The sequence below is a fragment of the Lolium rigidum genome, chromosome 2 (genome assembly GCF_022539505.1).
Source record: "Lolium rigidum isolate FL_2022 chromosome 2, APGP_CSIRO_Lrig_0.1, whole genome shotgun sequence".
Lineage (NCBI taxonomy): Eukaryota > Viridiplantae > Streptophyta > Magnoliopsida > Poales > Poaceae > Lolium > Lolium rigidum.
The window spans coordinates 83,284,454-83,297,184 of NC_061509.1; the positions used below are offsets into that span (position 1 = coordinate 83,284,454).

Sequence of the window (12,731 nt, forward strand, 5' to 3'; positions counted from 1 at the left end):
TATGTAAGCGCGGACGCGAACCCTAGCTTGTACTAGACACCATATGCGACCGCCTCTTTCCAGTTCATTGCGCCGCCGCCTTCGTCTTTCTCATCCCGTCCTTCGGCGTGCACCGAGCGGCGGGACAGTAGGACTCCAGAACCCTGCCTCTCGTAGACCTGTACGGGTGAGGGGCAATCGGGTTTTCGGGGAGCACTTACACGCGACTACTGGCAACACGTCGTCGTCTGAACGGCCACTTCTTCCCGGACATCGATAACCTCTTCGGCAACCTCAACATGGGTGACATCCAGGATCATGCTGCTACCGCCAACATCGCCGCTGCTGCTACGGCCAACGCTGGATGATATGCATTTCTGTCCTCCTTGCTTCAAATCTTGCTAGAGTTTCTAGTAGTGTTGTTTGGAGTAGATGCGATAGATTTATCTTGTCTAGATGATATATGTTCAGCTACTCTGATCTGCATGATTAGCTCATCTGTGATTTCTGTAGTCATGATTTGTCAAGTATTCATATGATAATTTGGTTATATATTCAACAAATACTAGCATTGATCAAAGTTAACGGTTCATGAGTAGTTCATACAAGTACCTAGCGATTGATCTAAAGTACTCACTCAGTTCTACTGACCGAATTTAGTACAAGTTTATACTAAATCCGAGTCAATTAAAATGGAACGGACGTACATCCCTACTACTGCAAATTACAACACCACCATTACACCAACAGTCTCTCGCAGAAAATCGCTACAGAGCATGCATATGGCTAGCCGGTTCAGCACTCTGAACCTCCCAGGATTTTCGCTGTCCATCTACCTTAAGTCCTTACCAAGCTACTAAAACAAACAGATTACATCGACAAATCGGCAATGGGGAGTTCTGGTGATGGATCGACGCAATCACCACTTGTAGCGGCGGTAGATGGCGGCGGCGTGCGCGTTCTTGTAGGCGCTGCAGCCGACGAGGTAGAGGAAGACGAGCGAGACGGTGGCGACGACGAGCGCGATGTTGGCCTTGTGCCACTGCCGGCGCAGCGTCGCCAGGAGGCCCGCGCGGCACGACTCGCACTCGTAGCACAACTGCGCCGGGTCGTTGCTCCACCGCCCGCAGTCCGAGTCGGCGGCGGGCCGCGCCGGGTTCGTCCACACCGTCGGGCTCACGTAGCCGAACCCGCACACCGACGGCGGCTTGCAGCAGCCCGACTGCATCCATCCACACCAAAAGAAACACGAGAGCTTTCGTCAGTCGTCAGAAATTCAGAGTCCACGTTTCAGCTTAGTTATGTTGAGAAAATTTTCAGGGATTTATTAACCATCCTGCAACATTGCCTTGGCTGGATCTGAAGCATAGTCTTTTCTATTTAACCAACCACTACCATACTATAATTCCTAGAGATGCATGAACAAACTGATACTGACAGACCAAAGCTCCGGAACTCGCGGCGGTACAGAGACAGACAAACTCTCTGCGGATGAGGACATCGAGATGCTGCGTGCGTCCACTCCAGTTCCAGTGCAAGAACCGAGCTCAAGTGCCGTGATGCTAGCTTAATTAACACAAGACTCTAGAACAAATCACACGCTCCCACGCGCCGACCCATGCGACCCTTCACCCTTGTCTCTGTCGCCGTCCCTTCCATCTACCGATCCACGATTGTTCTCCACTATTAATAGTCTCACTAGGATTGCTACAAATCCCTGTGCTAAGCTAGCTTTATATCAGGTCCGAGAATGCAGCAAAAAGAAAAATAGCACAAGCAAAGTAATTGTCAATTGTTACTCAATTATATTCGCTGTCTAAATCACTGTCAGCTTTGCTCCAGACAAAGCTTAATTACATGGACCTACGCACTGATGATTCCTCTCTACACCATTTGTCATTTTTCGCACTGGGCAAAGCGGGATGGCCCACATTACGGTGACAGTGAACAATGTCCACAACAGAGTAGTGCATTTCCACGTGCCCAGTCAGAAAGTTGCCATCTGATTCCCCTTCTCATCTAGTAGGATCTCTGGAGTTCAAGATAGTCCGAGGATGCCCCTGATCCTTCTAAAGCACATTTCAACATCTTGTTTCAGCTACAAGTGTCACTACCAACGACAACGAGCTAGTCCGCTCACATCACAGGTATCGCAAGATTTTCCTTCGGAACAGGAGGAGTACAGTGACACGATATTTGTGGAATCCTATGTTTGAGAAGGTCATATTTGGTAAATCCATGGCTAAGCTATGATACTGTATAGTCTTGCGGATAAGAAAAAATAAATGCAATGACGAGATGCGGCAAGATTGTTAAGGTGGTGGGGTGGTGGTGATGAGCAAAACATACCTGGAGCGGGGTGAGATTGGACTGGTAGAACTGGTCGACGGTGAGGAAGCTGGCCTGGCGCGCGAGCTTCTTGCAGGTGTCTGAGACGGCAAGGCAGGACTTGATCCCCTCCCACCGTCCGGGGTCGTCGGAGACGTAGCCGCGCAGCCACATGGAGAAGCCGTCGAGGCGGTACTCGTCGTAGGCGCGTCCCAGCACCGGGTAGGCCCCGGAGCCGCGGGTGACGGCGAAGGCGAATGCGAGGAGCGCGATGAGGAGGACGATGAGCAGGCCCATGGCGAAGAGGTAGAAGGCGAGGAGGCGGCGGCGGTTCCAGTAGGCGCCGACGAAGCCCGCGAGCGCCGCGAGGAGGATGAGGCCGCCGAGGATGGCCACGGGCCAGCGCGCCAGGCGCGCGCACTCCTCCCCCTGCGCGGACGCGAACCAGATCCCCGACGCGATGACCGGGACGGCGCAGATGAGCGCCATCAGCGTCACGCACGCCGTGATGTTGTTGCTCACCGCCATGGCGCCGGGCTCGAGCTGCGTCGCCGCTGCGGCTCTCTGACAGTGCTTGTGCTGTGCGTTCTTGGCGTGGCGCGGGGTGTCTGGCACTCTTGCTACACAGCGGCTTCCTTCGTGGGTGGGGGAGAGGATGGGGGCGATGGCATAAAAGGGCTTTTGCGGTCTGGGGGAAAAGGTGGCAGGGGTTTATTGCACTGACGTGTGGGCCCGGGTGAAAGCTTGGGCTACCCTCTAGCCACTGCCGACGTGCTCTGACAGCGTGTGTGTGTGTGTGTGAGGCTGGGATTGCTTGGACGATTCTGGTATTGTACAGGCATTGCTGCTTTGCTCGCACATGCCACGTCGATCGACCCACTCGCTACGAAAGGAAAAAAGAAAGATAAATAAGACTTATAAAATCTGGGAAGAAAAGGAGATGGGAAGATTAGCAGTATACTATGTGCCAGTAGGCTGAGAAGTATTGTGTGTTGATGATCTTTTGGATGAACTACATGCTAGTATAATGGCCGGACGATGAATGACACCCTGATCAATCAATTGAGTGTGCACACAGGCAAGAACCGGCGCGCTTTGCTTCTTTTCACCTGGCCGCACACATTACACACTCTACATTGACTCCAAGTGCAGAGATCATGTATATATTTCCAAGATATGGATATGAGTAGATGGAAGGTTTGCATATATAACTTCATACCTCCCCAAGCCAAGAACTTCATGATAAGAACAACAATCACGAATACGCTTGCCTCCTGGGTCACTCGTGCGAGCAACTTCAGAGGCGACCGAAACCCTAGCTGAAGAAGCCACCGCCACCATGCTCTAATAGCTACCACCACTGCCGGTGGCGACACCCATCATTCAAAGGTGGAGGGAGCGCCCCCGACTCCTTGTCTTCGCGCAGAGATGGGCCGTCTGCGGGTCAGCAGAGGTTGGGTGGGGCTATGGCCGGCACGGCGGTGCGGCCGAGCCTTGGAGGAAGCGCTTGTCAACCAGGGTTATGCTAGGGCTGGTGCGCCGGTGCATCGATGCAACGCCTTTGGCGTGGATGACTTGTTGGCGGAATCGAGCGCGAGGGCCCGGTCTGGGTCCACCCAGGGTACATCTAGCAGGCCGCGGCCTCCTCGCGGCAATGGTGTTCTGGCGCACTCCGCTTGAGCCACAGGTCATCCGGGGTCGATGCTGCTTGCCTACCAACCTCGAGAGTGGAAGGATGGCCGGCAGCGAGCTAGGCTGGCCAAGATGAAGCTCTAGGTGGTCATCGTCTCCCTCGTTGGTGATGAGGGGTAACCTCGGCAATGCCCATAGGTACGGAATTGGGTTTTAGGAAATAGAGAGCGCTGGTGGTTTTGTTGACTTGTCAGATAAACTAAGTATCCAACGAAAAGTAGGTCGAAGGTAAAAAGTTGCCGAGATTGTATTGAAACTAGGGTTTGCATGATGTGTGCTACAAGGTTTCTTGATGCCCTCCCCGGTGGCTCCTCCTATCCCTTATATAGTGGGCTAGGTCTCAGAGTCTATACTCGGGCCGGTTACAATGATCTATGTGGATTTAACCAATATGGCTAATACTTGCCTATTTTCATTTATTCTAGTCTTGGACTATTCTTGGACTTCATGGGCCTTGTACACTCCTTCATGGATCCGCAGGAGGGTTGATAATATTAAATATTCACTATGGTATACCCATGTCAGCTGGTGACAAGGGTTGACTTCTCTTAGGTAGTGTGTCTAGCCGTTGGTTCCTAGTTGCTTTTGGTGGCATGTGGGGCTGGTGGAAGTGCTGAGAGTGTGAGAAGATTGATCACACTTGGATCATTTCCATTGCATGTATATATACACAAATATTACAATTCTAACCATAAATAGGAGATCATACAAATAAGGACTCTCCATGATTTAGGGGATTAGGGGATATGTCACGCTACGTACGTGGCATATCTGTCTAGCACTCCCCTGCAGTCACAACGGGAGGAGGACGGACGTTGAGACTAGACCGAAAATCCAGAAACAACGGTGATGGAAGACCCTTCGTCAAGATGTCGGCAAACTGTCGAGACGAGGGGACATGTAGCATACGGACCTAGCCCATGGCAACACGATAGCGAAGGAAGTAAAGGTCGATCTCGATGTGTTCAGTGCGCTGATGTTGGACAGGGATCGTGGACATGTAGACTGCACTAACATTGTCACAAAACACAATCGTAACATTAGGAGATTGCAACATCCCTCTTTTTGCTAAACCTAATTAGGGTTGTTTGTGCATCATGAGCATCATGATATTTTACTAAAAAAATTACATACAGGATTAAATTTTCTTAAACCCTAATGTTATGCAATTATATCTGTCTCAAATTCAAATGCTCAAATAGTTTCCAATTTTCAAAACTAAGTTAAATGGCAATTCTGAAATATATTAAGAAGGCCATTGATATTTTCAAAATTTTAGAAAGTTTGAATCTTCAAACCAATTTCAAATAGCAAAGGAGTTTGAATACAAATTTGAAAACATATTTTGAAAAAGAGGAGAAAACCCTCTCCCCTGTTCTGGGCCAGCAGCCCAACATCTCTTCCCTCCTCTTCCTGGCGTAGCCCAAGAGGCCCAACAGCTGCCCAAACCAGCCTAGGAAAACAAAATGTTCATGTCCCCCGCACATCCAAGCTGCTGCCTGGCAGCTCGCCGGCCGCCTGATGGCCGCTGTGCGCCGAGATGCCCGTGCCGCCCCATGTGCCTATAAATTCGTCGCACCGCCGCAGACGAACCCTAGCAACCCCCCATTTCCCCTCTCGCGCACTCCCCCGTTGAAACCCTAACCCTAGGTGCTCACGACCACTTCGACCGTCGTCGACTCCCGACGCTCCGCGCAACCCCGAGCTCCGACAGGCAGCTCCGCAGCTCCGCCTTGCCCTCAGCTTCCTCCCCATCCACGCGCACTTCTCGGGAAGGCCCCAGATGGCCGAATCGGGCCTTCTTCTCTTACCCCGGCCACCACCGCTCATCGGCGCTACAGGGCTCCTTCGGCCTCGCCGTCACCTCCATTTGCTCCGCGGTGAGTGATACGTCTCCGACGTATCGATAATTTCTTATGTTCCATGCTACATTATTGATGATATCTACATGTTTTATACACATTATATGTCGTATTTATGCATTTTCCGGTACTAACCTATTAACAAGATGCCGAAGAGCCAGCTGTTGTTTTCTGCTATTTTTGGTTTCAGAAATCCTACAAAGGAAATATTCTCGGAATTGGACGAAATCAACGCCCAGGGTCCTATTTTGCCACGAAGCTTCCAGAAGACCGAAGGAGAGTCGAAGTGGGGCCACGAGGTGGCCGGACACCGAGGCGGCGCGGCCCGAGCCCCGGCCGCGCCGGCCTGTGGTGTGGGCCCCTCGTGCCGCCTCTTTACCCGCCCTTCCGCCTACAAATAGCCTTCGTCGCAAAACCCCCGATACCGAGAGCCACGATACGGAAAACCTTACTGAGACGCCGCCGCCGCCAATCCCATCTCGGGGGATTCTGGAGATCACCTCCGGCACCCTGCCGGAGTGGGGATTCATCTCCCGGAGGACTCTTCACCGCCATGGTTGCCTCCAGAGTGATGAGTGAGTAGTTCACCCCTGGACTATGGGTCCATAGCAGTAGCTAGATGGTTGTCTTCTCCTCATTGTGCTTCATTGTTGGATCTTGTGAGCTGCCTAACATGATCAAGATCATCTATCTCGTAATACTATATGTTGTGTTTGTCGGGATCCGATGGATAGAGAATACTATGTTATGTTAATTATCAAGTTATTACCTATGTGTTGTTTATGATCTTGCATGCTCTCCGTTATTAGTAGAGGCTCAGGCCAAGTTTTTGCTCTTAACTCCAAGAGGGAGTATTTATGCTCGATAGTGGGTTCATGCCTCCATTAAATCTGGGACAGTGACAGAAAGTTCTAAGGTTGTGGATGTGTTGTTGCCACTAGGGATACAACATTGATGCTATGTCTAAGGATGTAGTTATTGATTACATTACGCACCATACTTAATGCAATTGTCTGTTGTTTTGCAACTTAATACTGGAAGGGGTTCGGATGATAAGCAGAAGGTGGACTTTTTAGGCATAGATGCATGTCGGATAGCGGTCTATGTACTTTGTCGTAATGCCCAATTAAATCTCACTATATTTATCATGTCATGTATGTGCATTGTTATGCCCTCTCTATTTGTCAATTGCCCGATTGTAATTTGTTCACCCAACATGCTTTTATCTTATGGGAGAGACACCTCTAGTGAGCTGTGGACCCCAGTCCTATTCTTTACATCGCATACAATCTATCGCAATACTTGTTTTACTCGTTTTCTGCAAACAATCATCTTCCACACAATACGGTTAATCCTTTGTTACAGACAAGCCGGTGAGATTGACAACCTCACTCGTTTCGTTGGGGCAAAGTACTTTGGTTGTGTTGTGCAGGTTCCACGTTGGCGCCGGAATCCCTGGTGTTGCGCCGCATTACATTCCGCCACCATCAACCTTCAACGTGCTTCTTGGCTCCTCCTGGTTCGATAAACCTTGGTTTCTTTCTGAGGGAAAACTTGCTACTATCTGCATCACACCTTCCTCTTGGGGTTCCCAACGGACGTGTGTCAACTGCACGCATCAGTGAGCTCCTCGTCCTGCCGGTGCCCTCCACCCTCTTGCTCTCGTCTTGTAGCCTCCTCCGCGACGCGCACCCGCCCCGGCCGCCGCAACAACTCGCCGCCGAACAAGCTCCGACGACCCAAAAGCAGCGGAGCCGCAACCATTTGGCTCGCCCTGCTCCCCTCTAGCCAACGTGTTAGGCCGCATCGCCCCGCGCGCACCCAATCGTCGAGTCCATGCTCGACCTATGAGCACCGGCCATGATGACGCCATAAGTCCTTTTCTATTTTCTGAATTCATTTCTGTAAATAAAAATACATTGACAGGTGGGTCCCCTTGTCAGATATTTAATCTTTTCCTAAATGATTAAAACTCTGACATGTGGGTCTAGTCTGTCAGACTTTTAATATTTTCCAGGAATTTTCAGAAATGATTTATAATGAATAAAAATTGTAAAATTCATAAGTAGTTCATTTTAAATCAGAAAAATATGTATAATATATCAAAATTTTCAGAAATATGAGTTATACAATTTGGTTACAAAATCATGCATCGTTAAACAAATTTGAACCCTAGTTGGTTTAGACGAACTAATTGTACCTCTCTGAGGTTCCGGAACTGCTAACCCTAGTCCCGTCGAACCCCAGTGAAATTGATCATGCCTTAGGGTTAGTTCAATACCTTTAACATGTCATATCATCATTCTTGTATGCGCATTGCATCGAAGCCATGTGTTGATTGTTGTTCTACATTTCCGGTGTTTGCTTCTTCGCGATGGATTAGAGCAAGTGTCCGAGATGATGAAGAACGACAACGACGCAACTCAATAATTGTCCATCGATGAACAACTCAAACATGGGATCTCCGAAAATCCATATTGGTTTGTCTGAGACAATGGCAAGCCAACCTGGTTCATATATGGTTTCGAAATGCTTTTACTTACGGTTCCTACATATTGCATACGATTCCATTATGTTTTATCGGCATACATAGTTATCCTATGTGTTGCATTTACCATCCTTGTAGCCTAAATTACCTGATCTACTGCTCCTAGTAAAACTAGGTTTGAGCTTGTGTGCATCGCTAGAGCCATTATATCGAATATGCTTAGCCATGCTTAGTTAACGAATTCTGATCGATCCGGTTGATGAATCAGAGATGCGAATGAACCTAGTATGGCAGTATGACGTGGTAAGCTGATCAATGATGATAATTAGACATGCTTAAAGGCTTGGATGGGCCACCACATGGGGATGTGGTGATTTGACTCGTTCTCGCTGAAACTAGGACTTGAGTTTTCGCCTTCGGAACCAAGACCGAGCGTACAACCACACGGGGCCCATGGGAACCCCTTGGCCCAAACTTTCCTAGATTACTCATGAGTCACCTAATTTGCAAGTTCCATTTGACATATGCATGGCGAAGGCGTGAAAAGGTTTTTAAAGGTGCATCATACATGGACGTGGCTAGGGTGAAGGATGTTGGAGGCATTGAGCTAGATCCCCGATACGTCTCCAACGTATCGATAATTTCTTGTGTTCCATGCCACATTATTGATGTTATCTACATGTTTTATGCACACTTTATATCATATTCGTGCATTTTCCGGAACTAACCTATTAACAAGATGCCGAAGTGCCGATTCTTGTTTTCTGCTGTTTTTGGTTTCAGAAATCCTAGTAAAGAAATATTCCCGGAATTGGACGAAATAAAAGCCCAGAGGCCTATTTTCTCACGAAGCTTCCAGAAGACCGAAGACGAGACGAAGAGGGGCCACGGGGTGGCCAAACCCTAGGGCGGCGCGGCCCCCTTGGCCGCGCGGCCCTGTGGTGTGGGCCCCCCGTGCCGCCTCTTGACTTGCCCTTCCGCCTACAAATAGCCTCCGTGACGAAACCCCCAGTACCGAGAGCCACGATACGGAAAACCTTCCGCAGACGCCGTCACCGCCGATCCCATCTCGGGGGATCCAGGAGATCGCCTCCGGCACCCTGCCGGAGAGGGGAATCATCTCCCGGAGGACTCTACGCCGCCATGGTCGCCTCCGGAGTGATGAGTGAGTAGTCTACCCCTGGACTATGGGTCCATAGCAGTAGCTAGATGGTTGTCTTCTCCCCATTGTGCTATCATTGTCGGATCTTGTGAGCTGCCTATCATGATCAAGATCATCTATATGTAATTCTATATGTTGCGTTTGTTGGGATCCGATGAATAGAGAATACTTGTTATGTTGATTATCAAAGTTATACATGTGTTGTTTATGATCTTGCATGATCTCCGTTATTAGTAGATGCTCTGGCCAAGTAGATGCTTTTAACTCCAAGAGGGAGTACTTATGCTCGATAGTGGGTTCATGCCCGCATTGACACTCGGGACGAGTGACGAAAGTTCTAAGGTTGTGTTGTGCTGTTGCCACTAGGGATAAAACATTGATGCTATGTCTAAGGATGTAGTTGTTGATTACATTACGCACCATACTTAATGCAATTGTCCGTTGTTTAGCAACTTAATACCGGAGGGGTTCGGATGATAACCTCGAAGGTGGACTTTTTAGGCATAGATGCAGTTGGATGGCGGTCTATGTACTTTGTCGTAATGCCCAATTAAATCTCACTATACTCATCATGATATGTATGTGCATTGTCATGCTCTCTTTATTTGTCAATTGCCCAACCGTAATTTGTTCACCCAACATGCTCGTTCGTCTTATGGGAGAGACACCTCTAGTGAACTGTGGACCCCGGTCCAATTCTCTTTACTCGAAATACAATCTACTGCAATACTTGTTTTACTCGTTTTCTCTGCAAACAATCATCTTCCACACAATACGGTTAATCCTTTGTTACAAAGCAAGCCGGTGAGATTGACAACCTCACTGTTTCGTTGGGGCAAAGTAGTTTGGTTGTGTTGTGCAGGTTCCACGTTGGCGCCGGAATCTCCGGTGTTGCGCCGCACTACATCCCGCCGCCATCAACCTTCAACGTGCTTCTTGGCTCCTCCTGGTTCGATAAACCTTGGTTTCTTTCCGAGGGAAAACTTGCTGCTGTGCTCATCATACCTTCCTCTTGGGGTTGCCCAACGAACGTGTGAAATACACGCCATCAAGCATATTTTCCGGCGCCGTTGCCGGGGAGATCAAGACACGCTGCAAGGGGAGTCTCCACTTCTCAATCTCTTTACTTTGTTTTTGTCTTGCTTTATTTTATTTACTACTTTGTTTGCTGCACTAAATCAAAATACAAAAAAAAATTAGTTGCTAGTTTTACTTTATTTGCTATCTTGTTTGCTATATCGAAAACACAAAAAAATTAGTTTACTTGCATTTACTTTATCTAGTTTGCTTTATTTACTATTGCTAAAATGGCCAACGCTGAAAATACTAAGTTGTGTGACTTCACAACCACAAATAATAATGATTTCTTATGCACACCTATTGCTCCACCTGCTACTACAGCAGAATTCTTTGAAATTAAACCTCGCTTTACTCGAATCTTGTCATGAAAGATCAATTTTCTCGGAATTAGTTCCGATGATGCTGCTGCCCATCTTAATAATTTTGTTGAACTATGCGAAATGCAAAAATATAAAGATGTAGATGGTGATATTATTAAACTAAAATTGTTCCCTTTCTCATTAAGAGGAAGAGCTAAAGATTGGTTGCTATCTCTCGCCTAAGAATAGTATTGATTCATGGACTAAATGCAAGGATGCTTTTATTGGTAGATATTATCCCCCTGCTAAAATTATATCTTTGAGGAGTAGCATAATGAATTTTAAACAATTAGATACTGAACATGTTGCTCAAGCTTGGGAAAGAATGAAATCTCCGGTTAAAAATTGGCCAACCCATGGATCGACTACTTGGATGATCATCCAAACCTTCTATGCAGGACTAAATTTTTCTTCACGGAATTTATTGGATTCAGCTGCTGGAGGTACCTTTATGTCCATCACTCTTGGTGAAGCAACAAAGCTTCTTGATAATATGATGATCAACTACTCTGAATGGCACACGGAAAGAGCTCCACAAGGTAAGAAGGTAAATTCTGTCGAAGAAACCTCTTCCTTGAGTGATAAGATTGATGTTATTATGTCTATGCTTGTGAATGATAGGACTAATATTGATCCTAATAATGTTCCGTTAGCTTCATTGGTTGCACAAAAAGAATATGTTGATGTGAATTTCATTAAAAATAACAATTACAATGATTCTAGGCCATATCCTGCCAATGGTAATTCTCATGGTAGATATGTTTCACCTAATGAAGAGAAGATATTAGAAATTGAAAGATCCACTAAGAGCTTTATGCAATCACAATATGAGCAAAATAAGTTGTTTACTAAAACATTGAATGAGCAATCTACCTTGTTGAAGAATATAGGGAATCAACTTGAAAATCTGAATAGGGAGATCTCGGGGTTGCAAACTAAACTTGCTAATGCCGAGAACCGAATTTCATACATGTCCGCATCACAATCTTCTTTAATTAATAAAATGGCTGCTAAACCTGAGGATTTAGATGATAAAATTACTACTACAGCAAATGCCATTCAAGTTAGAATTAATGAGAATATAAGATTAATGGCTGAACTGCGTGCTAGGTGGGATAGAGAAGAAAATGAAAAACTAGCTAAAGAGAAGAATATAGCTAAAGTTTGGACTATTACCACCACTAGTAATGCTAATGCTACACATGTTGCTGCACCTCCTACTCATACTAATAAAAGAATTGGTGTTAGCAATGTTTCCACTTCTAATGCAAAGCGCGAAAAACCGCTTCGAAACCGCTAAAACTCGCTGAAACTGCCTCGTGATAAAGCCGCTGAAATTTTTTCCAACATTGGGGATGATGATCCCATTGCTTTAGATTATAATGGTTTGAATTTTGATGATTGCCACATCTCTGAAGTTATAAAGTTCTTGCAAAAACTTGCTAAAAGTCCTAATGCTAGTGCTATAAATTTGGTTTTCACGCATCATATTACAAATGCTCTCATAAAAGCTAGAGAAGAGAAACTAGAGCGCGAAGCCTCTATTCCTAAAAAGCTAGAAGATGGTTGGGAGCTCATCATTAAGATGAAGGTTAAAGATTTTGATTGTAATGCTTTATGTGATCTTGGTGCAAGTATTTCGTTATGCCGAAGAAAATTTATAATATGCTTGACTTGCCACCGCCGAAAAATTGTTATTTGGATGTTAATCTTGTTGATCATTCTACAAAGAAACCTTTGGGTAAAGTTGATAATGTTCGTATTATGGTTAACAATAATCT

The 12,731-nt window shown here is 46.8% G+C and overlaps 1 protein-coding gene across 1 annotated transcript; it reads right to left on the reverse strand.

Moving 5' to 3' along the window:
- Nucleotides 1–693: 693 nt before the first annotated feature.
- Nucleotides 694–2,835, reverse strand: LOC124686824 (tetraspanin-2-like). Its single transcript, XM_047220716.1, has 2 exons — nt 2,329–2,835; nt 694–1,201 (listed from the first exon to the last, which is right to left on the reverse strand). The coding sequence occupies exons 1-2, from the start codon at nt 2,833–2,835 to the stop codon at nt 899–901; spliced, it is 810 nt and encodes a 269-aa protein (XP_047076672.1). The 3' UTR covers nt 694–898.
- Nucleotides 2,836–12,731: the final 9,896 nt, after the last annotated feature.

Coding starts and splice junctions, on each gene's coding strand:
- LOC124686824 (XM_047220716.1), bottom strand. CDS start 2,835: ATGGCGGTGAGCAACAACATCACGGCGTGCGTGACGCTGATGGCGCTC. Junction 1,202..2,328: donor CCAATCTCACCCCGCTCCAG/GTATGTTTTGCT, acceptor GGATGGATGCAG/TCGGGCTGCTGCAAGCCGCC.